The sequence below is a fragment of the Lagopus muta genome, chromosome 6 (genome assembly GCF_023343835.1).
Source record: "Lagopus muta isolate bLagMut1 chromosome 6, bLagMut1 primary, whole genome shotgun sequence".
In the NCBI taxonomy this organism is placed as follows: Eukaryota; Metazoa; Chordata; class Aves; order Galliformes; family Phasianidae; genus Lagopus; species Lagopus muta.
Genome location: NC_064438.1, coordinates 36,603,125 through 36,629,505, shown reverse-complemented (window position 1 = coordinate 36,629,505; position 26,381 = coordinate 36,603,125). Strand labels below are relative to the sequence as shown.

Sequence of the window (26,381 nt, the reverse complement as noted above, 5' to 3'; positions counted from 1 at the left end):
AAGTATTGGGAAGTACTGGAAAGCTACAATGTGAATTGCTTATAATAAAGCTACTTTGGAGAGGTTGAGAGGTAACCAATACCTCCTACTCTTTTCCCTGCAAAATAGAAGGTGCTTATCTTCTTAACAGTAAGAGAAATAGGAGTCTCTCTCTGAGGAATGGTTGTGAACCATGGGTCATAAATGAAAGGAGCTGTTTCCCGTGGAGCCACATACACAGCAGTAAAAGCTGGGACATTAAAGCTTCTGTAGACACAGTGAGTGTTCACTCTGCAGAGTGAATCTGAGCTTTGCAGTATCACATGCTGAGAAGCTTTTAATATGCTTCACCATTTCTGCTCATGAAACCTAGCTCTCTGCTTGTGTGAAAAAACTTGAGTCTGGGGAATTTCATCAACCTGTTTCTCAGTCAGCATTGCAATACTTGGAGTATTGTCCCTGGATATATGTACCTGGAGTTACAGCACCTTCATATATACAGCATCTTGAATTAGATATTGCATCCTCACTTCTATCTCCAGCATTCCCAGCGTACCTCGGAGAACTGGCCATTGTAAACACTCAAGTGTGTGACAAAACATGTATACCCAAAGCTGCAGGGAGCAATTGTGATTAGAAATCAGGCAGGATGTGTTGCTGCAGATCTGCTTTGAGAGACTATGGCGTGTTATTTTCTCATTATATGTTATATATATATACAACATTTATTATGTTGTCCCATTAAGTGTTTCAATGTTGAATTAGGTTCTCTTTGACCCAGTGAGGTATTTTAAGCCTGTAGTTGTTGAATCACATCACAGGGCGAGTCTTTAAGTGCTGAGGCTTGGGGTGCTGAGAGTGTACTCTTGAGTAGTGTAGGACATGAGAGGGGGAAGGTCCTGCAAACCAAGCTGGGCAGAACTGCAGGAGATGGCAGTGGGAACTGCTTCAGCAGGGGAGGCATTTACAGCCTCTGAAGAGTAATTTCTGTTTTTGCTGGGAAAGAAAACACACTGTAAAAGCAGATCTGCGCTGCAGGGATAGCACTGACTGTAGAAGTAGAGAGCAGGGCCTCTTGCCAAGTTTTTGTAGACATCATTGCTGAGGCAGTGCAGCAGCATCTCTGCTTATTTTGTTAGCATATGCATGCAGCTTGGCATGGTTTTCAAAGGATACAGGGCTTTAGTTCCTGCATTAGCATCCCCTGGGACAGGGCCAGCTCTTGTACAGCATAATGGGTACAGTCCACCAATGTTCAACTTGACCCTATTTCATCAGAGTTCCATCTGCTGTAGTATCTCTGCTGAGATGCATAGTTGAGGTCTACAAAACTGTTAACATTTTATTGTTCTGAAAAAGAGGAAGAGCTTCCCTGAAATTGGGCTCAGAGGCATATGTTTTGAAGTCTCTTAGGCATCAAGCAGTAAATTGGAATTCAAGAAAGCTATTTGAGACAATTTCTGTTTCCTGTTTTTTTCTTATTTGACCTGACTTATGGAGAACAATTAAATTTGAAACAGGCATTTAATACTGATACAATCTACTTGCAAGTGCTTTTTGGAACAATTTTGTCTTTCTTTTACAGTAACTTGCTTGGTATTTATGCTTGTGTTTTATTATTGGAAAAAGGATTTGAGACACTCCTGATAAGAATATGATCATTGGTGTTTTGAGTACTCACAGGAAAAACATTCAATTAATTGGGAGAAAAGAGAATTAAAAAATTTGAACTTTTCTTTAATTGATTATTTATGCATTTTTTCACTAGACGCTAACCACAATCTTTTTTTCAAAAGTATTTTGTTCTGAGATTTATTTACTTAGCTGCAGGATTTCCTTAGGCATCTAGATTTTGAACCAGATATTTAACTTTGCCCTTCTATTGCCGGTAATGATTACATTGGTCACTGAAGGATAGCTAAAATGTTAAGTCAGCGCTACTGAGAGAGAGAGAAAGAAAGAGTATTTGCGTGAGTGAACAAGGTTGTTGCTAGTTCCTGTCAAAAGAGGAATTGTGTGCAAAAGGCAAATCCTCAGAGATGACAACAAATGAGTGCTGAGTATTCACCAGCTTTCCAAACTCACAATAGAAGTACTTCAGATAGAATCTGATATTTATAAATATTTCATTCAATTACTAACTACACCAAAACAAAATTTTGACTCATAATTTAATGTATATCTTTATTTTAAAATGCAGCCCAAATTGTTCTTCATGATCTAGTACTGTAATGTTATGACATAACCACAGTGACATTTCTTTTACTGGAGGAATGTATATTTTAATGTAAAGAAATCAACTATTATTGCTTACAGGTTTACAAACTGCATGTTTTTGTGATTAGTCATTCTTAAACAAGGTGCTGTGAACAGACACCAAAAGTATATCCAATAGATAATGGCTTCTTTTTACAGACCAAACATTCTTTCTGAAATCCCAGAAAAGGAAGATCCCTTTGAAAATTCCCAGTAATCTAAGAGTAAACCACTGTAAATCTCACAGTTTTCAATGTCTGGAATAGAAAGAGTCCTGAGGTCACACCTGAAACAGAAATTTGGAGAGTAACATATTGCATTACTACCTGAGTCATTAGGCCAGCTGTGTTTATGTATATTGTGCAATTAAAAGTTGGTGATCCTTTCCCTGATAGCAACGGAGTATGCTGTACTCTGAATTCATGAGTCACATAGAAAAAAAAAAATCCACTCTTTGGCCATTATCCAAAAATGACAATGACAAGTACATGAGCAAGTGGTGATTTGTCTTGCTCAGTCCCTGGAAGACTCCTTTTTTTGAGTTCTCTTATTTACAAAGTAATAGAATGTTGGGCAATAATCAAGCATAGAGAGCTGATGGTATTAATATAGCACTGATGGACTGGAAACCAGATGGTCTGTCAGATAATGAAGTATTATCTGGCAAGAGATTGTTCCTGAAAGCCAACATCCTCACCTATTTAGCACTCTGGAATGTCAACATATCAGTTACCACGTTCATGAGGTGGTATGTGTTGTACTTTAGAAGCCATCCCTAAAAGAAGCTTTTAAATTCAAAATTACTGCCTGATGAAAGGGTAAAAGTGCCATTATTGCAACACAGCTGGATGAGTATAATATACAGCAACATGTAAGCCTTACATTAAAAAATTGAATTCAAGAAGATGACAGAATAGCTACATCCTGATTTCTGCCTAACCAAAGCCATAGTTCCATGGATATTTTAAACCAGCTCTGCCTCCAGAAGAAGCAAGCACTTACGTTATGTGCCCAGACCTGTATGCTCTTGATTTTGTGTCTTTCTTCATGCATTTCTGCACCTGTCTGTGGGCCATGAATTGGTTTACTGAGTGGGGCAAACACTTTCCAGAAATTATTTGTGTAATGAGTATTAAACATTATAGCACCAAAAAAGCAAAAGAAAAGAAGCCTTTTTTGTTGATTTATATTAATTTGGTAAATTATTTTCAAGGTTTTGTAATCAAATAATGCTAGCAAAGAGAGTAAAGTGATTCTCCTTTCAAACAGTCGTTATCAGACATCTTCAGAATATATATTACATATCTTGACATATCTAAGCTATCTTCTTTCTGTCCAGTATTAGCATATTAGCATATACTACTTTTTCTCCGTCAGGTGAACAAATGGCTTCCTAGTCATGATTACAGAAAATGCCTTGTGAAAGTAATAACTGTCTACAATGCCTGGAGTTTAAGAGCTGGTGATCAGTTTGAGTGGTCATGAAGGCAGTGGAAATGGCTTGTTGAATTCAAGCTCAAGTTGTAAACTACAGTCTTACTGATAACAGACTTAGCAATTCTCTGGCATCTTCTCTTTAGTAAGCCAGTCTATCTTGTTGATTTTCTTAATTTTGCATTCTAATTGATGTCATAATCCTACCACAGTGGCTAGGGAATATCTCCACATCCTAGGCCAAGTCTCCACAAGCCTTCCGCTTGCCTCCAGTAGCTCTGGCTACTCTTAAGCTCTGTTTTCACCCACATTTGACATAAACTAACTACTTAGAAGAAGAAATAATCTCTTTACCAGTTGCTCTCTTGGCTACACACTGTCCCTTCCTTTCATCTGGCAAAAAAGTCTGTGCCCTTACATGATGCAACTGAAAGGGAGATCCTCTCTACCTTTTGTTTGTTGTTTTCTTGTTCTTGTTTTTTATGCCGATGTGAAAACAAGCCCAGACATTTTTCCACAATACAGAATGGAACTTCAGATGGGCTAAAGTAGATTTGTGGTATCACCAGGCCCTGCTATCTTGGCAGGGTGAATTTTCTGTCTGCCAAACAGATGACAGAATTCAGAATTTCACTGATGTGAAACTAATGCTCTCACATTTGCTGAAATATTATCAGTTATAGCCTTTCTTTTCCCAAGCTTGGTTTGGGATTGCTTCAAAGCCATTGTTATCTCTGGAATCAAATGTATAATTCAACCCAGCCTTCCTGAATCAAGAAAGAGAACAGTAATTAAGAGTAGGAAGAGTTTGGGTTAAATAAAAACAAAGAAGTCACATACAGAAAGCAGAAGTTAAAATATGCATTAAAATGCATCAATATTGTGATATTTTCTTGGTGAACACTTAATGAAAGTGGTAAATGATTCAATTTACACAATTGCTGTTTTGCTGGATTAGCAAATTGGATGTAGAATTGCACCCAATTACACGGTCACCATGCAACTATGTCTTTTTACATAGCCGAATACAAAATAGTTCGTGGAGGAATCAGAATTCATATTACATTTGTTATATCAAAAACATAAAGAGCATTTTCTTGGGTAGTATAAGCACCAAAAGAATTAATAGTTACAAATAATTGCTTTAGCATGAGCTTACAGTGCATTGTAGCAAAAATGATCGTACAATCCTAAGACAAAAAGAAGAGAAATGCCGAGTACAGCTTTGGTAAGACAACTCAAAGTTCTGAATACTGAATTAAATCGTTGCTTCAAAGAAAATGTAGAGATACTAAATTAAATGATATTTAATTTATTTAACACTTCAAAGAAAATAGATGCTGAAGAAATTTGAGAGAACCAGAGAACTGCTTTAGGAGTACAATACATCTTGTGTCACACAGTTCAAGGGTTACATTTTTCTAGTAGTAGAAGAGAATGTTGAGAAGTTATTTGATAACTATACATAGGCATATTTTTCACCTAAGGAAAATGTTTTCTGACACCAGTGAATTCAAGCTTTTTCAACATTGCTCAGCATAAACAGTACCTGGGAACCTGAAATTAGGCAAATTCAGCCTTCAAATATTTTCTCTGAGTTTATTAAAATCACCAGACCAATCAGATAGAAGAATTTTTGTTGGAGGGCTGTTACTTGATCTTTGCAATTTAAAGTACTATTTATTATACTAGTATTTAATGTACTTTCTAGGTGAAGGTATGTACTATTAAAGTGATAGATCCTGATGGATTCTTTCTTAGTTTGTCCTCCAGTTTCCCAGCTCATCTCCCTTCCTGAATGAAGCTTTGTGAGCAAGAATTCTTGCATTTCCCTGAACCTGCCATAAACTTGCAGGTTTGCATTATAGTAATGATAGCACTTACATCATGCTTCAGAGCTTCAGCAAGTCACTGTCAGGGATCAAGAGGGATTATTTTTCTTAATGCACAATTGACTAGATGCAAGATAGAGAGGATTTTTTTTTTTTCCTTTCTTTTAAGGAAGATTGGACACAGATGATGATGAGATAGTACAGATTTGTCCTTTGAGGTGAAAAGGAAATCCTTTAGAGGAGGATGGTTTGTTTCTGAAGATCAGTCTCACCTATTTACTGTTTGGGGTTGAGGAAGGAATTTCTGAATTTCTACCTCAGTTTGGCAGGGGATATCATAACTTTCCTGTTCCAGGCACCCTTTCCTGCTCTTTCTGTCTGTTTTCTACATTCCACCTAGTCTGCTGCCTAGATTCCCTATATTGAAGATCAGTGTCATCTTTAATCTGCATGAGAACAAATATAGCACAGTGAAAAGTCTTTCAGCCAGGCCAGACAGAATTTCAAGCCATAAATATTTGGTGTTACTCATCCATCATGGCTCTGCCATTTCAGCTTATTTTACTATCAGCCTATGATCTCCACAAATTTTTGTTTCTTTTGGAAGTAAATTTCCATTTCAGAAGACTTTCACTATTTCTAGTCACCTTGCATTTCCTTTTTAGAACTCTTCATCAATGATCTTGTATAAAGTGTGGTCATAACATTTAGCATGACAAAAAACATTAGCACAACAAAAACACTAATTAGCACAAATTAGTGTGAAAGACTATGATACACATATAGAAACAAGAACCTGGGAAAAGCTGTGCTAGGAACATGTAGGCATTTCTTAAATCAGGTTCATTGGTGAGATGAACTTGCCCTGTAACAAGCAATTACTGTATGCAGAAATTAAATGTGTTCTAAATCTTCCTGACCATGTATTTAGTCACAGATTCTCCCTCCTATGGTAGTCATCCTTATGTTTTCCCATACTGCTCTAACCGCACATATACATTCTCCAGTTTTTCACTCCTTGTACTTATTATTGCTCCTCATCATCTTTATCGTAGTTATCACTACGAATAATCCTTCTGGTGTACTGCATTTTTATTTTCCTTTTGTAAAATCACTCTCAAAGTCCCGTTTGAGGTTAGACGAACTCTAGATACTGTAACTCTAGCCTTATTGCCTTTGGTATCTTTACTTAAGAATTTAGAGTTGAAATCAGATTAGGATTTAGGCTGAAATTTAGATGAGGTTCTACCCCCTCCAATGATTCACCCTGAGCAATCCAAGTATGTGCAGCAAGAGCCACCTGACTCAGCCAATGACAATTTTACTTTAGTCATCTGGTGGCTTAGTCAGTGGTGTGTTGTGCTCCTGGAAAGAGAGCTGGTGCTAGGATCCTCTTTTTCTTTTCTGTTTCCTTCTTCTTTTTCTTTTCCATTTCCTTTTCCTTTTCCAAGGGAAATAATTGCATCAAGTCCATGCAGTTGTAATATCTGATTTATACCTAACTAGTTGGCAGGAATACTTCAGTGTCTGAGGAGTAAAAACTGTTTCTTCCAGCACACTCACTCTCACAAACCTTTCTTCATAACAAATAATAGTCCATCATTTTAAAGTGCACAATATTTTGTCATTTTAACTGCACAATATACATAAAAAATGACTGATATTTAGATGATGTTATAATGCCATTAAAAGAACATTAACGAATAAGTTTTTAGTACACAAATGTTGGATGCATGGCAATGCTCCAATTTTTAATTTTTATTTTTTACCTTCGAAGAAATTATTATTATGCCTGGTATTCATTGAGAGAATCTGTTGTTAAGTTTCTCCTCTTATTCTCGTCAGCTCTTGTAGCCTATGATTTATTTACAGTACTCAACATTCCCTATGGCAGTGGGCCGGTTTCACATTGAATCAGTCCTCCTACTTACAAGAAAATGTTTCCAAATGCTGTGTGTTCTGAAAACATGAAGGCTGAAGCTCTGGTTCTTTCTTTAATAACTGATGAAAATAAAATGTTATTGATTAGAGTCTCTGTGCTTTTACTTGATTTGGACATATCTCTCAAAACTTTCTAAAAAAAATGCCAGAAGATAATCCACTATGGGTGGGTGATTTCCCGGAGATTTCACTGACATGTGAAATGTTCAAAAACGTTCTACACACCTCACAATTCTGTATGTGTAGAACTGTGTGCAACTACAGATGTTTCCACTGCCACAGAATTCACTAAGAACTGCCAGGGAATTTGGCCCAGATGTGCTATAGAATTACAATGACTCTGGTAATAGTGAAACCGTAGGCAGCAAACACCAGATGTCCAGTAAAATGGTTAACACTGAGATCCAAGGCATCGTCACAAACAAGTATGGAGTGAATAAACTGAAAATGTGCAATAATACTTCATTATTCATCAACTCTAATCTGAATTTATGCGTTTGACTTGTGATGCAATACTGCTCCAGTATAACGTCCTGTAGAAAGGCTGCATTTCAGAGGCTTAAATAATTTTTTTAAAAGAATTAATTAGATAGGTACATCCATTAAACTTAATCCAAGGCTGCGTTTTTCTCCTTACCTCCTTTCTCTTCTCATTTTGCTTGAAAAGTGATTCTGCCTGTGTGTGTGCTGTGATGGCTTGCCCACAGAAAGGATAAAGGAATTGCTGCTAGTGCCAACTTGTGTAGTTCTGCTTTAGTTCAAATGGTAGCAGGCTCGAGCTGCAGTACCAGGGCTCTGTACACTGCTACATCCTGCATCTGTCTGTATGTGGAGCGACTTTTCCTGCAAAGTACAGGTATTCATTACATTATGAGGCACCGCTTTATGCTTTGCGGTTTCTGAGGGGTCCACATGCAGGGCAGACCCCAGAGACGGCAGAAAGCATCGTATTTCTCTTTCCACTCTCGTTTGATTATTTATGATTTCTTATATCCTCAAGTGTAAGTTTTACACAGCCATTATCAGAACAGACATTTAGCCGTTTTTCAAGTACCTCTAAACAAAACAAAACAAAAAGTTTCTATTATAAATTCTGAATCAAAATGTGCAATGTTTCTAATGTGAGCCTGTTTGTTAGTGATGTATATATGTATATACATATTTATATATTTGTACATATGAGGCAATAGACATATGTGAGCATTCATACGTCAAACTCATTGAAGTTTTTTTGCTCAAGGCTTGAATGTAACAGTTAATCTACTCTGCTTTGTCTCTGAATAACTTACAGTACCAAACATCTTCACACATTGGCTTCATAGACAAAAACAGAAGAAAAACACAGAGGATTTGATTTCACTGAGAATTGAAGGGAAGAATCTCTGTTATTATCACTCACTTTTACACATGAAAATATAAAAACTTACTTAAAAGTGCGTTCATCCCAGGAGACAAAAATTATCCTGAACCAACCAGTGCACCATCGCACAAAGAAAGTTAGGTTGAGCTGCTTTCAGAATTACTGCTGCTCAGGAATTTATGACTTCTTTTTCTTCTTAGTCGCAGAGCTATTTAAATAATTTTCATCTGGTCTCGGGTGATGTCCTCATGTGAATTTTCATAACCCAAAGGAGAACACAAGGCAGTTGTCAAGACTGGTGAATTTCTCTGCCTTTTTACTGCATTGCCAGTTTTACATGGTTTCAGTACAAAATCATAAATCGTGTAGTTCTTTCTTGCACTGCAAACATATTTTATTAAAGCATACTGACACTTGAGGGCTTTTCAGTATTATTAACTTATAGTAAAGCACGGCCTGTAAAAGGATCTGCCATGTTGCATGTCAGTACTGCCAGTATTTCCACCTAGCGTTCCCTGTGGATCTCAAGAGCTCACGACCAATTCAACACCTGTTCCTCCAGCACCAGTTGCAGCTGCAGCACAACCGTTGCAGCCTGAGCTCCCTGCCCACCCTTGCCATGCAAATCTGCTCAGAGCAGACTCTTTCTTCTTCAACAGCAGTTTGCCAGGTGCAGGTTCACAATGAAGCTGCAGTTACAACTGTTTCTTGCTCCCTTAAAACAAGATAAATATGTCTTCTTGTGTCCTTTCTGGTTTTACTGTGTGGAGGAATGGTTTTCACATGTTTCTAAATTAACTCTCTTTAATACCAGGTGGTAGTTTGTTCATGGCTATTGAACTGTTGTCTCTATTCACTTTGTAATGATCTCTGATGATGGTGAGCTGGGAAGAAGTGTGGTTGCAATTTGCAGTTACACTTGCAAACTGTGATCACTGCAAGTCACATTGCTGCTGAAGGGCAGTGGTAGTCACCAGCTGATGCAGCTGAGTCCTAAACACTCAGGGCTGATTGTGGAACAAGCCCAATAGCATGCTAGTGTGCCGTGCAAGAAAAAAGATTTCTCTTTGGGAATTCAGAGAAAAATAGATCTAAAAGAAAAATGTTCGATCCAAACTTATTTACTTTTTAGGTATTGTTGGTTGTAAAGGTATCACTATTTTAAGTCATAAAATGCTGAAAAATTTTACTAAACTAATCTCACTGTGTGCTCTTAAATAGCTTGTGTTACATTTACTTGGATTGCTGTGTGAAACTTGTTCATCTGTAAGGTGAAATACTTTGCATGCTTTTAAAAGTAATTTAGGAGATAGGGTTGGTTTGTTTTGTTTATTCAATGCCAAAGTGGCAAAATTTCTTTTCTGCAGAAGGGTTCAAGTTGAGGAGGGTACTGGATCAGAGGAGTATATTGAGAAAAAGAAAACATTTCAAAAGAGATGTTCAAGTTTAACCTGCTGAGGCAGGTATGCTGTTCAGAGAACAAGATGCAAGTTTTTTAAAAAAAATAAATAATTCAGTAGAAACTGCCATATCACTGAGACACAATGAAACACCGTTGCTTTCTTTATTTAATAAAGTGTTGATTTCGTTATAGACAGCTATGCAGATGAAGAGACTACTGGCAGGTGGGGCATGGCTATAGAAAACATAAATATACAGCTAAAAAATAAATAGCAATAATATTAATTAGGACAGCTGCTTCTACTCAACTCCTTCCTTCACACATTTGTCTTCCTATAGATTTGATCTCAGAAGGTGTTTACATATCTCTACACCAAAGCCTTGTAGCAGTTTTTTCATCAGTAACTACACTGAGGGAGAGAGCTTGTCTAAAGCCTTGCAAAATCTTTCCTGTCATTCAGCATTCAGCTTTGGCTGAATTTCTACGGTAACTCTTCGCTAAGACTTCAGCATTTCTCAGTCACTTAACCTTACCTTTTCCCTCTGAGAAGTTTCGTGTAGAGTTTGGTCACCTCTCCAGACAAAGTAACAGTGTGACACTTTTGTGCTTTACCTTAACATTTGCATGAGAAGCACGAGAGGAATGCCTACACAGCATAGGAGGTATTGGAAGTGGAATAAGTTTGGAAGCATTACCTCACATGATCTGGAAAGAGAGCTTTCACAGTCAAATGTATTGTGCTAAAAAGTGAAAATGTTTGTTTCTATTAACTGTCAACTCTGTTTGTTTTTAGATTGGGATAAAGTTAAGGAAAAGCTATTAATCCTTGTGGTATTTTTAGGGCATTTGCACACAGTGCTTGAATAACTGGAGGTTGTTTTGGGGCGCAGTTCCAGCATCCATGGCAGTCAGTGTGAAACAGAGGCCTTCATGTGGCAATTTTCTTAGAAGCATAACATGGGCTGGAGCGAAAGCTTGAGACTGTCACTACCTGATCAGTGCTCCAAATACCACATGCTTTGCTCTTGGTGCGTACAGGACTGTTGCACTCTGCTGGTGCACCTATCAGTGGTATTCCTGTTACAAAGTCATGAATCTTTTATGATTTCCTGCTAGAAACATTGTGAAGTGAGTAACAAAAATACACAGAAGGTCAAGGTGTTAAAAGATGGAATCAAATTATTTGTTATACACAAGTTTGTGTATTTTTGATGATACCTTTTTCTTATTAACACTAAAAACTGCTGCTTTGAGGTTTTTTAAGAAACAGGAAAAATATATGTGCCTTTTAGTTTGTTAAAAACACTGTAAAATTATTACTGGCCTAGTTATACCTTTAAATTCAGAAAATCAATATGTTTATGAATCCAAATTATTCCAGACAAAATTTTGCACCTGCAGTAATTGTTGCCTGCTGTTCAATTTATTTAAGTATTTACATCACTGATTGCATCTGAAAATTAAAAACATCTAAGTAACCTAAATTACAAGCACAAATAATTGCAGGTGCAAAAGCCATGCACAGACAAAATGATCTCTGAAAGTTGGTCTTCCAAATTTCATTGGAAGTTATTCAGTGTATCATGAACCTAGAGTCCTCTTGGGAGAGTCACTAATCTATATAATGACACTGAAAGCCTCTTGACTCTCATATTTATCTCACAGATGGGAAAGAATACATGTATTCAGATAACTCCCTAGAGATTGCACATGTGGATTTTGAAGAGTATAACTTATTCTAGTGAAGGCTAACATTAACTTGCAATCAAAAATTTCCTTCCTGAGCCACATTCTTTCTGATGAAATTAAAATGATGTATTTTTGTTAAGTCACTACTGATCTAAGTAGGACAAACTCCCAGGGCAAGTACAGAAAATTTTGCTAATCTCATGAATTTTCCTTTAATGAGTCATAGCATCAGTTTAACACAGACAAATGCTGTCAGCCTCTTCCAGAAAATTCACCTAGTAATCCTTTCTATGTTTTTATTAGTGTTAAAAATGGATTTCTAAGTATGGTGCTAGAAAAGCCAATTTTTTAACCTGATTCAAAACTGAAAATGAATCATTTTCTTGCATTCTTTAGCTTCAATAGATATAGGTGTGGAGCTGCTTTAAGGCAGTGACTGCTTCCTGTCGTACCAGTTATGGCAGTGCTGTTAGCAAAAGAGGGGGGGGAGTTAAATTCTCTTCTAGTGTTTGAACAACTAAAACTTCTACTGAACAAATGAAGCATTCTGCCAGTTCTGACAATCCAAAATACAATGAAGAATTTTTCTGTTTCAGAAGCTCTAGGCAAAGCTGTTTTGGCATGTCTGTAGCTTATTCCAACTGCAAACAAAGAGGCAGTTACAGCGAAAGTCTTTTGGAAAAGAAAATGCTGTCAGTTTTAAGAAATAAGACATGTAGAGCCATTCTGCAGCCCAGCAATTTTGTAAGAGAATAGAGCAGCTGACAGAGATAATGCTTCCATTTGCGCCAATTTCAACAGGAATTGCATCAAACAGACAAAATTGGTATTTCATTCATTGGTGATGGGGGGCAGAATGCAAAAAAAGTGGTAAGAAAGAAGAGGAAAGGCAGCACCAAGCCCCATGGGGTGTGCTTTTCTGCTCCTCCTGCAGATACAGAGACGAGCAGCACTTTTTGCAGCTGGCAGTCACAGCCGACATTATCCCATATGGCCCAAATCCTCCCTTAGTAGGGGAGGTCATTCTAGCTTTCCAGCCCTGGTACTTGCATTGTGCTCTCACCAACTAAAGATTTCAGAAGGAGGCCCTCAGCTCGCTGCCACAGGCTGCTGGGTGGTGGTTGCACCATCTGAGTACTCTGCCTAAAGGCATGGTGGGTCATGGCACAGCCTGATGACAGTCACCCTTTTAATTAAGCACACAATTAATTGTTCTATCTGATTTTAGTACTCACATTTTTAAAAATCTGGCTTACTTTAAGTGAATCTGTTACTCAGGCAGGACATGGTAAAAATGTCCCTCTTACTTAAATGATACTCATCTTCCAAACAAGAAGTCAGAACAAGATATTCATTTTTTTTATGCATGGAGAACTATTGAGGCTATGTTGTCCATTACAGTGCAGGGCTCTCACTTCTACTTCCTAGATGCTTTTTGCTAGCTGCTTAGGTATAGTGAAACACAAAGAGAATACAGGAATAAGTTTTAGAGAGTAGAATCATTTGAATAGTGAAAAATTCTAACAAAGATCCTTTTTTTTACTCCCACTTTTTGCTGCCATAGACACAAGAAGGTTTCATCTTTCCCCCTCTTGAGGGATTTACATGTAAGTGTGTCCTGTAGCTCATTTAGGTTCAGCGCAGACCAGAAAGCCAAAAATTACCAAGGATTTTGACCAAGGGATTGAGAGGTGATTAAAACTCATGAAAGAAAGACTCATTTCTCAGTAAGAATAACAAAGACACATGGATGATGCATCATAATAACTTCATAATCTGACCCACATGCAGTAAATATGAGGATGACTGTCATTTTAAATAAGTGAGGTAGGTTGATGCTGATTATTAATCCATTTCTTGGCCTGTCTGATTGTTTCTGAGCCAATTCCTCCACTTAGTATTTTTCTGAAGTATCTTAAGAGCACCTTTCACTGAAAGTCTCTTCCTTTTTAGCCAGTTACTTTTCAGACCGTTACCTTAATTTATTTGGGAGATTTCTTTCCTGAGACAGTCTGCTTCTAGTATTCTTGTAGCTGGACTTTTGGTATTCTAATACATAGTACAGTGTTTCTTCAGCCCCATGATAAAATATAATTCTGTACTACTTCTAATTGCTGGGAAGAAATTATATTTTCCGTTAATTCCTATGTGTTGTAACAAATAGTAGTTTAGATGAATGAGAGCTCAGTGGAAAAAAAATAATGAAGTATGCTATAAAAACAAGTTCCCAGTATTTGGTGCTTGTGGCTAAAATGGCAGGTATCTGTATAGGCAGAGAATAGATACAAAGCAATATTTGCATAATAAAAGTTCGGAAGCTAACTCGGCTAAGTGTGTCATTACTAGCTTTCTCTGAGGTTCCTGCAGTGTCATGTGCTTAACATCTGCAGTAGAATAATATACTTCACAAGAAAAAAGATTTTTGGATAGCAACAGAGTGTTGAAACTTGGTTTTCTATGAATGTTCCTAACCTTTAATATATTTTCAAGTATGCCCAGCTCCTTGCCTGTTCCTGCTGAAGGACATCCAGATTTCCCTATGGGATGCTCCTTCAGCTGGGCAAATGGTTGTAGGCACGGTTATTTGGGTGAACTGCATGTGTGACTATTGGCTGGTGGGTTGCTACTCTCAAAATAAATGGCTATATTTTTCTTCCCTTTTTCTCAGCAGGAAGTACTAATTTGCATCTGTCTTCACTAAACACTTGCTAGTTTTCCTGAGACTTCTGGGAATTTAAAATCTTTGAAATCTCCGGCTTGGTCAACATAGAGATTACCTCACACTAGTGCATATATTAAAGGCATATTGCTCCAATTTCAAATGTTTTACCATCTGATAGTAATAAGTTCACAATATGCTACATACCATGAAATAAAAAAATATCTTTTCCCTGGTGTAAAAAAATTTAAGTAAATTTTGTTACATTCAGATATGTATTCTTTCTCTCTTTTTGAAGAATAGCCACTCTTCTGCCAAGTATGTCTTTAGAATTCCTTCTCTTTGTTGAAAGAAAAATCCTTGTAAAAACAGAAAGTTGCACATTCCATTTAGTATAAGTGACATGATCATGAAACCCAGGTCTTTTATTTATACTTGGGATAATATAGAGGTAATGAAAGTAGTATTGGACCTAAGAGGTATTTTGTTTCAATTATAAAACAGTGTGGGTAAGAAACTTCAATTTGACAGCAATATAAGAAAAGCAATATTGTGTTCATGCCTTCAATCAGCTTTATTAGATCCTTAAAGAGAAAATTATGTGAAAGAGAGAAAGAAAACAACAAACTAAGCAAGATCATAATTTCAGCATATTTTGGAGAAAATAACTGATTTGGGTTAGTTGTCTTGCCAGGATGAATGACTCAAGGCTTCCAAAGAAGAAATGGAAACCAGAAGGATAGCTAAAGCCTAAAAGAACAAATTGAGAATATATGATTGACTGTAATGTTTCAAAATCAACTTCTGCAAAGACAAGTTTGGGCTGTGGCCCAGAATACAATTGAATGGTGGTGTTCATTTAGACCATTATTACTGAAACAAAATAAGATGTAGCTGTGGCTGTGTTTCTGTTAGAGATTTACTTGTTCTTTCCAATGTTTCTAGCTAGGAATATGATGTCACACCCTCTCTCCTATCACAAGCTGCAGTGATTGCTGCTGTTCCACAGTTTTTCTGAACACTGGTTTTCTGAAGAGAGTTCTGAGTCCAAGTGATAACATCTTTCAAATGTGAAATGTCATCACCATTCATTAGTTTACTTTGAAAGATTTTGTACACCGTGTGCAAGTAGGCTAATTCATTGTTATTGACCAAAGAGAAAAGAAGTATAACATTTTCATGTGTGGATGCATTTTCTTGCTGGCATGGGAGCCATTTAAGTTTCTGCTATCATCATGTTGGTGTTTAAAAATAACTAAAAAGCTCATTCTGCAAAGATTTCAAATAATGAAATCTTTAATGAGCATGATTTGTAAAGCATTACTTGAAAAATGTGGTGGCAGCTGCTCAACTCGTCTGAGGAACAGAAGAGTCTCTGCTTCATGCAAAAATGTATTCAGTTGATAAGAGATGGTGATGAGATGGGACTATTTTAGTTTCTCCTTCCCCTCTTTCACTTCATCTCAATAACTGTGCTTCCTAACCTTTTTTTTTTTTTTTTTTTTTTTTTTTTTTTTTTTGGATGCTTCTATTTCAAACAAGGAAAAAGAAACCAAACAAACCACATTTTGTAATTAAATACTGAGCTAGTTCTTACCATGTTTACTGAATTACATATTGCCTATATGTATGTATCCTCAAAGTTTTCATGTGTTTTTAGACTTCTTAATATGTTCCATAGGAATAGATCTTAACTCCTTCCTCTCTGTTTTTGTGTGGTAAAATTTGCCTCCACAAAAGAAAAGACGATTAAAACAGTGAAGCCCACTTGTAGGGACATGAATATAGCTGCTGATCTCTGCAGATTTTCCTTGCTCACAGTAGAGGTTCTTCAAGGAGAAAGCCATCAGTGTTGGCCTTATAGCAGATTGGCTTCACATAATGTGCCCAGGACAGCTGTCCTGTTGAGAACTTTAAACCAGGAAAAACAGGTGAGTTTATCAGCAGCCTTGTCACTGAGCAATAGACGGGGCTGACAAAGGGCATGGGTAGTGGGAACCTAAGGGAACATATCAACAGCTCAGCTGTCACCATAAGCTGTCACCTCAAGCAGATTCAAGCATTTGCATTTAAGCAAATAAATGCCTGAAGCAAGAAAAGCATTTGGAGGACTATTGCCAGCAGGTGAAGGCAGGTGATCCTTCTCTTGTGATCAGCTGTGATGAAGCTTTGAGTGCTGTACTGAGTTCTGAGCTCCTCCATACAAGACTTGTATGGCATGCTTGGGCATACTGGAGAAAGTCCAGCAAAGAGCCACAAAAATGAGTACATGACTGAAACATCTCTTCTATGGAAGAAAAGCTGGAAGAACTGGAACTGTTCAGCCTGGAAAGAGAAGGCTTAAGGGGCTCTTATCAACGTGTATAAATATGTGAAGAGAAGGTGCAAAGAGGATGAGGCCAGGCTCCTGTCAGTGGTGCCCAGTGACAGGACAAGAGGCTACGGGCACAAACAAGAGTACCAAAGGTGTGATCTGTACATCAGGAAGCACTTTTGTATTTTGTATTGTGAGAAGGATTGAACAGGGTAACCAGAGACATTTTGAGGTCTGTCTCCTTAGAGGTATTTGTAGCCTGACTGGTCACAGTTCTGAGCACCCTAGTCTGTGTGCCCCTGGTAGAGGAGGGGTTGAAGCAGATGGACTTGGAAGTCCCTGCCAGCCTCAACCATTCTGTGATTCAGGAGTAATGGATAATTGCTTTTAGTATTTTCAGTTTCACTTCTCCAGAGTTTTCGAACAGCCCACAGCTTGGCCTACTGATCATCTGAATAACTGATATTTCAATATTGAAATGTGGCAGAATTTTGGATTTCTTTTTAGAAACAATGTTTTTGGTCTACCAATATTGCTGAGATTGCGAATGTGTTGCTCACTTTAGGTTATCCTTCCATCTACAATTTCTCTGAAGAGTTTTCCTGATATTTTTAGAGCCCACTGGAATGTTATGTAACTTATATTTTCAATAGCTACATATATTTTAACATGCACGAAGGCTACACTGAAAAAGCAACCTGAACCGCTGTGTCCAGGTAATGCTGTTGTGGGAATTAGAGCTAAAAGAGTTATCTCTCAATTTATACATATTTTTGTAATGAGAAAATCTGGATAAAGTTTAGGTCTCACTTCTCATCAGTTAGAACTACACCTGTGAGTAGAGCAGCGGAGGATGTTCCATTTTCAATTTCCAATCATGATGGAGTACTAGAAATTCCAAATGTGATGCCTGTTGTAAATACACTTACAGTGTTTTAGATTGAACTGTAAGGAAGAAGGTGTTTATAGGAATTTGTTTTCTTTTTTGCTGATCCTTCTTGGACCTTGATTTCAGTTTGAACTCATGTTAAACTATGTGAATCACATGCATAAAGTTGTTCCATGTTTCAATAGCTTGCTGAATCAGCAAGAATATACTCTGAATATATATAAACTGTTAAAAGCTAAGACTGTAGCCACTCTATTTATACCTATATTGTTTTACCAATATCTATGGTTATGTATGTCTATATATCTGTTTATATCTATATCTATATCTGTAGAGCAATACATACAGGTATAGATATATGTTTGTGTATCTGTATTTTTTTATGTTCCTAAACTGAGACTTGGAGGAAATTCAAACATCTGACTCCTCCAATGAATTCCTGAAATCTCTTACCTAGGAACGTTCAGTGTTTTGTCATGAAACCATCAATGTATAAAATGATCAAAGTTTCTTTTCATAGTAGACTGGAATCTATATCTTGCTCACTTCAGAAGAGCTATAAGTGATATTCCCACTCTGGAAACTCTTCAAAACCTAAATATTTTATTTACATTGGAGTGGCTTAGTAACAGAACATCAAAGAAATGTTAGGAGGGTTAAAAAGATGATATAGCATTTGTAGCTTTTTACAGTTGGATGAGGACTGTAAATTTAATTGTTTTTCTTTGATGTGCATAGGATAGCTATAGGAGGTTCTGTTGTGATTACTGTTTTACACCCTGCAAAAGTATCCCGCATAATGGGCAGTTTTATAAAGATGAATCACCTTTAAACATTTCTAAATGTGATTTCTTCTGTAGACTGTTTCCCTCTTACAGTCTTGAAAGAAGCATGAGATATCTGAAGATGGATAAGTGTTAAGATATACTCTTGTTGGCTGACAAGGTAGCTTTTTGCGGATTGCGAAGCACTACCTCTGTAATGTGGAGGCCTAGCATACACAAACTATGTCTACTTTTACATCAGTTGGGGATTCTGAGAACTATCTGATGTATTCCCAAGATCCAACCTTGTATAGTAAGTGGAACTCAGACTGCCTTTAAATACCTAAATTATATATATATATAAAATTTAGGTATTGCAAAGTATCACAGTAGATCGACGCTTGGCTTCATATGAACTCCAGAAGACTACATCTATTGTAAATCCTGTGACCATTTATGGGGCCAGGCTTAGAGAAGGGCAAAGACCTGAATGAGTACAGTAGCAAGACATTGCTACTTTTTTTTTTTTTTTTTTTTTTTTAAGTTTTTTTCCAAGATGAAATCCATGTATTCTGTCTCTGTGAATACCTAACTTGTATTGAAAAATGAATTGCCCCAAAAAGTTATTTCATGTATTTTCAAGCATGTAAAAAACAAAATTTTAAAAGGTGCCTTAACCTAGTGTCTGAAATAAGCATGCAGATTTCTATATGTAGTTTGCTGAAATTAAGCTTTTTTTCAAATTTGTATTTTGTTACTTCAATTTTAAATATCATTATTGCTACATCAAAAAAACAAATATAGTGAAATAGTACTTCCTCATCAGTGTCAAAATTGTTTCTCTTCTTTTAAATATAATTTCTTGTCTACTCGGGAAAATTTGACTGAATTTTTACTTCTTAATTGCTGACTTTTGATTGTCTTTTCACCAGCACATAATAAAGTAGGTAATACATTAATTAGTAAAGCAAAGAAAAAGCATTACTATTATATGTTTGTATGTTTGGAAAGGTTAATTTCTTTGCCTGAAAAGGCAATATGAATTGGCAATATGGCAATGATCTGCTGTTTATCCATAGAAAAAATGGTTTTTTTTTTTTCTTCTATAGATTGCTGGGTTTCTACAAAGGAATACTCCCTCCCATCTTGGCTGAGACGCCCAAAAGGGCAGTGAAGGTAAAAAATATAAATCAACATGCTTTTCCCTTTAAAAACATAAGCAAGAAGAAGAGCAGCTCTAATATATTGTGTTTCTTCCACACTGATTGACATTTGATTCTTAAGATTCTTTGGCATGTTGATCTTCTGATTTTTAGAAGTAGTAAACTTTTCTGTTGAATAAAAACTCTACTTGACTAAGAAGTGTAGGATAATGCTTTTAAAAGTTAGGATATTTTTTATCTGTGAATATAAAGTTACTGAAAAACAAGTTGTGATTAGTTTGTATAAGCAAAGTTTATAATAAAATACTAGAAGTCAGATTTTAGCTTCACAATTACCTCTGCTTTAAACTTTAATTGGAAACACCTAACAATTTACAGAGCAGCTAATACTCTGAATGGCTTAATAAATGAACACAAGAAAAATTAAGGAAGCCACTCCTAGTGAGTATTTACTAAGAAACTTGAAGTAGTGTATCTGTAGGTTTTAAGTGCTGCCTGAGATTTTTCATATGCTTCAAAGAACAGCCTTGTCTATAATGTTGCTTTTTTCCAGATCAAATATATATGTGGGTACAACTTCTTATCATGTAAGGAATGTTTTACTCCAGCTCTTGAAATGGATGCTAGCCTATAACAGTGTATTCAGTGTCAAATGTTGATCTGATTTCCTTTTACTATCCCCTATGTAAATTTGTAGATCATTGTTTTAGTACCACTCCTATGCAAAATATATCATTACACCAAATTTTGTTCAGTTATACCATACAATCCCTTTTATCAAAACGTACTTTAAAAAATCACCTCATCTTACAGTTCTAAATCTATCAAAGAATCCATTTTGTCTTTCACTTCACAACTTTGAAGTCTTCTATAGTTGTGTCAAGTATGTTTGAAAGCAGTTACCATACAGAACATCTTGATTTTTCCTTTCTTTCTTCTTTTGTTTCATTCTAAAAAACTGCACCTGGTCCTGAGCCTTAGCCTGCCATTCATCATTCACCTTCCAATTCCTTTATAGAGGAAGAATATTAGAATTAAGTGCCAGGATATGACCTTGTAATAGGAGTTCTGCTAATGTTATCTTCTTGTTTGCATTAACATTTTAGATGCAAATGATGTCATCTATCTCAAAATTATTTGATACTCAACTAAGCAAACTAAAGTTCAGTTTAATGGCAAAGTGGCAGTGGAGAAAAATGGATGATATTTAAAAGCTTCCTAATAACTTGTTTTCTTCAGTCTGATGTTTTGGCTGTCTCTCTATTTCATTGCAGTACGAATGACTTGAAGTTCATCTGATCATGCATTTCAGATTCCAGCATATATTTAACTAAAATACAAAACCAAGTTTGATTTCTCTCCTACCAGCCTGAGTCATTCAAAAATGAGAAATCACTTTCTCTTAGTCCTGTGGCTTAGTCTCCACAATATTAAATATAGTTACAAAATATAAAATTGGGAGAAATCTCTGTGGGTCATCTGGTGACCTATTACCCAAAACATTTCTGACTTCATAGCTAGAGCCTTGTGTAGTTGAGTTCTCAAAATTTTCCAGGATGAAGACTGCAGCCTGTCTGTGTTCTTGCTTCAGTGCTCAATTGCTCTCACTGTAAAGAATTTTACCTTATATTCTGTCCAAATTTTCTCTGTTGCAGCTTTACATCTTCTTTTTTGTTGTTGTTGTTGTTGTTGTTGTGAACTTCTGAGAACAGTCTGAGTGTCTTCTCTTTAACCTTTCTCTAGACAGTATAAGGCAGGAAGTAGATCCCCTCAGCCTTCATAACTTCAGGATAAACAAACTCAGTTGTCTCAGCCTCCTTTTGTACATCATAAGCTTCTTATATATTTTTACTACCTGCTACTTAGTGAGATGCTTTCTACATATTTTTTGGGCATCAATGTGAGGGCCCAGTATGGTTTCTGAAACTTTGAGAAACAGGTCTAAATGCTAAACGTGCCTCTAAATTAAATCATTGATTTCTTAATTCTTTGCATTATTCCTATAAACTTTTTGCTGTTCCAAGGACACCAACATGGCATTAAGTTATCCTGAGATAGCAGCTCTGTTCTACACTGGAAGAATAGGACAGTACAGTGATGTATTTGTAAGATCTTGGATCCTGAAGCTGTTTAATGTCAGATGTTATCTGCCAGCACAATTTCTAACATCCAAATAGAGTTTGAATCTATGCTTTGGCCCAAAGAGAATTAGGCTTGGCTTAATTTCTCTTCTCCTAATTTCCACTAAACTTGTTTGGATATAAATGTAAAACTCTAATGGAAACTCACTGCTTCCTTTGGCTCACACTCCACCTTTTATTCCTCTGAAGGTGTTAAATGTTTCAACAGGCCCAAGTATGTCCCTTGCCCATTGCCAAATTGGCTAGGGTCATGAAGATCTGTGTCAATGCCTATGTGTTTGAGGTCATAGAAAGCACAAAAGATAGAGAGACAATTTTTCTGCCTTGATTTGGGTTTGTAATGAACTTTTTTGAAAACTTCTAGGTAAGATGTCTTTTATATCTCATAAAAGTGTATAGAGCATGAGCTAGGCAGATTTTGTACTAAGAAGAAATTTAATTTTGCTGTTGATTTAATTTTTCTACTGAAATATATTTACCTGAAATGATTATTTGCTAAAAAATATAAAGTTGCTAAAACAAAGTTATATAGCCACAGTTATTCAGCTTTCGTGTTGCGTCAAAGATGCAGGTTCAATTTAGGCAAGTAGATTCTCATATCTGTCTATTTCTTTTTATTCTTTCTCTTTATCTCCCTTCCCAAGAAGGAAAATAGGTATTTCTGTAAGATGAAAAGTCTAAGTTTATAAATTTATGTTAGATTGAACTCAGAGGGAAGAAGTGATGATGCCGATAGAATGGTTAACAGATGAACTTTTGGGGCAATCTATATTGTTCATGCATTCCCAGACATCTTGTTTCAAGCATGTATTTTTACCTCAGTGTTATTGAGACATCTGGTAAGTACTTTGACTATTTTCTGTGAATTAAAGTGTATCTTTGCCAGATGGACAATATTGGTTATTATATACACAAAAGCATGCATTAAATACGTTTATGGTGGAATTTTTTATTTATTTATTTATTTATTTATTTGCACAAGGCTATTAACTTAATACAACTGTAGAGAGAAAGACAAATTGCTCTTTTTTTAAAAGCAACTTGGGTAGATATAGATAATATAAATCCATATGATATAGCTGGATACTTTTAGCAAAACTGTATGTATACTAGCTACTCTATTATATCCAGAAACGTTTAGATTGGGTTTTACTGGTATGTATTTATTTTCTTTCAAAAATGATATGAAACATAGTTACTATTAAGTAGTTATTCTATTTATGACTGTAGGAAGTGATTGATTTTTAAGGTAAAAATTTTAAGACCAAAAAATTGCTATCAATGTATTTCTGCCTTTATTACAACCATTTTACAGATCTGTGACACTATGGAAAACATTAAGGAATACCAGAAATTCCATTAAAGGTTAGGAGGGCAGCAATGAGTAGGAAGATGCTGGAGAGTGAATAAAGCAAACTTTTATTGCAGTAAGAACTGAATTTAGTTCTGAGAAGTAACTCATCCTATAACTAACACTTTCTCAAAGATTTCTTTTTAACTATAAGTAAAATGATATCTTCAGTTATCCAATAAGACAGACCTAAGAAAATCTTCTATCTTTTCTGATTGTTGTCAAAGCCATCCAATGATTTTAAATGTATTTGCAGGATGTTTGCAAAATGGATGTTAGATCTGTACACTATTTGGATTGCAGTTGTAATCAAGGCTCTGTTTATAGGGCCTTTTCTGCAAAACATTGTAATCCTTTTTGATAATAAAAAAAGTGTATATCCACTGGCTAGAGTATTCAGTCCTTTAGTTTCAGTTTTTAAAATCTTAATTTTATGTTACAGAAGTGTAATACATTTCCTACTTTTGTAAATATGGTGTTATTATTAATACTGTATCTCTGCTGTACTCAGTGAGATCTTAGCATCTTTTTAGAGTAAGCAGGCCTTAACTGAAGACCATTGGTGCAGGTGAAAAAAGGTTCTCATTTCTTTCTTGAAGTTCAAACACAAAATAGCATAGCATGTTAAACTCATCCTATAAGGAACTTCAGACGATCAGAACTTCTGAGCACCATTGCCGCTGACTGACACTTGTTTATAAAGAACAAGAACTATAAAAAATGTGTCTCTTGAAAATGAGAAACTATAATAACCTACTCACTTTCCATCTTAAAAATGTACAATTACATCTTTCTGTTGAGAAGTAGACCAATATATGAGAAATATGAAGGTGATTGCTATATTCTACATTAAATACAAGGGCGATTTCTTGTGGGATGTAGTATCTGCTACTACATTTAAACTAGTACAAGAAAATTAGATGATAGAGGAAAAACAATAAACTGAAAACAAAAACTGTGTTTTAAGTGAACTCTTATATGAAATAATAATTGTATTTATGCTGATGTTGTGCATATTATACTTCAGGTTTGAAGCCTAGTTATCTTCATTTGGACATTAAACGCTGATAGAGTGAGCATGAAACTCATTGAAAAATGAAAAGTAGCTTGTGTTTATTTTTCAGCTCTCCATGTGGCTACTTTAGATGTGAGGTAGTGAAATATTGTAGCTTGGTTTACTAACTCGCGTAATTGACTCATAATTTTTTCCATGCAATTTCAGTCTAACTTCTCTTTATAGTTTTTCACCTTTGAACAATACAAGAAGCTACTAGGATATTCATCTTTACCTCCAGGACTGGTATGTATGATAACACTTCATGTTCTATTTTCATACATATATATTGAACAACCCCATCTGTTTCCTTCCATATTGGAAGCCCAAATTTTAAGGGGTACACAAAATGTTTTTATACGAAATGTGGCTAGCATGTGTTGTCTGCCTGCTCATATATAGGGCTTAATTCTACTATGGTATCTTTTAGAATAAGGTAATTTTATATTACTACTTTCTATAAATGACAGTTAATGCATATTTTTCACAATAATGGCATGACAACTATATGAAAGAATGGATATATTTCTGGACATGCTACATAGGTTAGGGTAGTGAAAAATTCCTAATACCAACTGTCTTAAAATTTGCAGGAAAATCTTGAGAAAATTGCCCATAAAAAACAAACACATCATTGCTGACCAAAAGCCACTCCAATTCATACAGCAGGTAGAACAGCAACCAGCCATCCCAATGTTCTTGCACATTTTTGGTGCATTTTTGATTACCATAGAGGCATTTTTGCTTCTGAGGTAGGCATGATAGAGAGAGAAAAAACAACTGAGAGAGATTCTGGCCTAAGCTACGCAGAATGTCCAGAGGTGCCTCCACATAATTCTTTCTGAGATAAAAATTACTGTCAAAAGAGGGATGCATTATGTATATAATGCATCATATATAGCATTATATTCTTGCTGGTTGACGGTGAAAGAGATAGATTTCTGTTTCTATCTTACATTGGAAAAATTGGTGTGTTGGTAATATGGTAGTATGGCTGGAGGCAAAGGCACTATGGATAAAGCCTGCCACTACCCTTCCAATTTACCGTTCTCTTTCTTGAGCTCCCTGGAATCCTGGCTCAAAACCCTCTGTATTGAATGAATTATTTTTCTCACTATTGTTTTTTTCTTACCACTGGTTTCCTTAAATTTTGACAGATATACTCAACGTATTGTATAACGGTACTGGGACTCTTTTCAGCCACTCAAAAGTTCAGAGACAAGAAATGGAGGCAATAAAAGTGCAAAGTGATCACAAAAATTAAATGATCGCTCTGATTTTTCTTAAGTGATTTGAATATTTAAATTATTTTTCTGTATCTTAAAAAAAAACAAAAAACAAAAAAAAAAAAAAACAAAAAAAAACCTACCAAAAAGCATGTATTTCTAATTGCTGTTTCCTGGTGGAAAGCAATGTAGTAAATATCACCATTTCTGTGGCTGTAATGTACCATCAGCTTCTAAGTAGACAAAAATAATTCACCCTTTGAAAGAATGCTGACATTTCCATGTGTGCCACTTATTCCCATCCTTTTCAGGGATGGATGTTTACTTAGGAGGACTTTTCTTCTCCTTGCACAGTTTGACTATGTATCTCGCTTCTAGCTTTTTCCCTTGCTGCATGACTGCATTTATATTTGTATTTTTGCTTAGGCTCCACCCAAAGATAATAGGAGGGCATTGTTTTTCCATGTTTTCATCATAAATCGATACCACAGAGTGCTATGACATTTTATTTTGCATTTTTTGGAATGTGGTTTATGGCTATTGTCATATTGTCTTCAAGAACTGTCAGCATCCAATCGAGGTCTAGCATTTTTTTTTGTAGTAGTAGAGCACTGACATAGCTGAAGTATTTCATTGTATTCTCTCATTCAGTTTCATAATCTGAATATATTTTACTACTTGATTTTTACATACTGATTGACTTAACTTTCCTAGGCATTTGCAGTTGCTGGCTTGGGATCTGGATTAACAGAGGCAGTTGTGGTCAACCCTTTTGAAGTAGTAAAGGTTACCTTGCAGGCAAATCGAAACAGTTTCGCAGAGGTATGAGAATTGCACCACTGTTTGTTTTGTTTTATTAACTGTCGTGCACTTGAAAGTTCATGTTTAGACCAAAATATCTATACTGTACTAGGTTGATGCAAATGA

At 36.0% G+C, this 26,381-nt stretch overlaps 1 protein-coding gene across 1 annotated transcript in view; it reads left to right on the top strand.

Moving 5' to 3' along the window:
* Positions 1-26,381, top strand: part of SLC25A21 (solute carrier family 25 member 21) — a 221,158-nt gene that overhangs the window by 177,988 nt on the left and 16,789 nt on the right. The window contains exons 4-6 of the mRNA XM_048950029.1: positions 19,629-19,695; positions 24,415-24,474; positions 26,169-26,276. Of these exons, the coding sequence (XP_048805986.1) occupies positions 19,629-19,695; positions 24,415-24,474; positions 26,169-26,276 (235 nt within the window). The remainder of the gene's footprint in view (positions 1-19,628; positions 19,696-24,414; positions 24,475-26,168; positions 26,277-26,381) is intronic.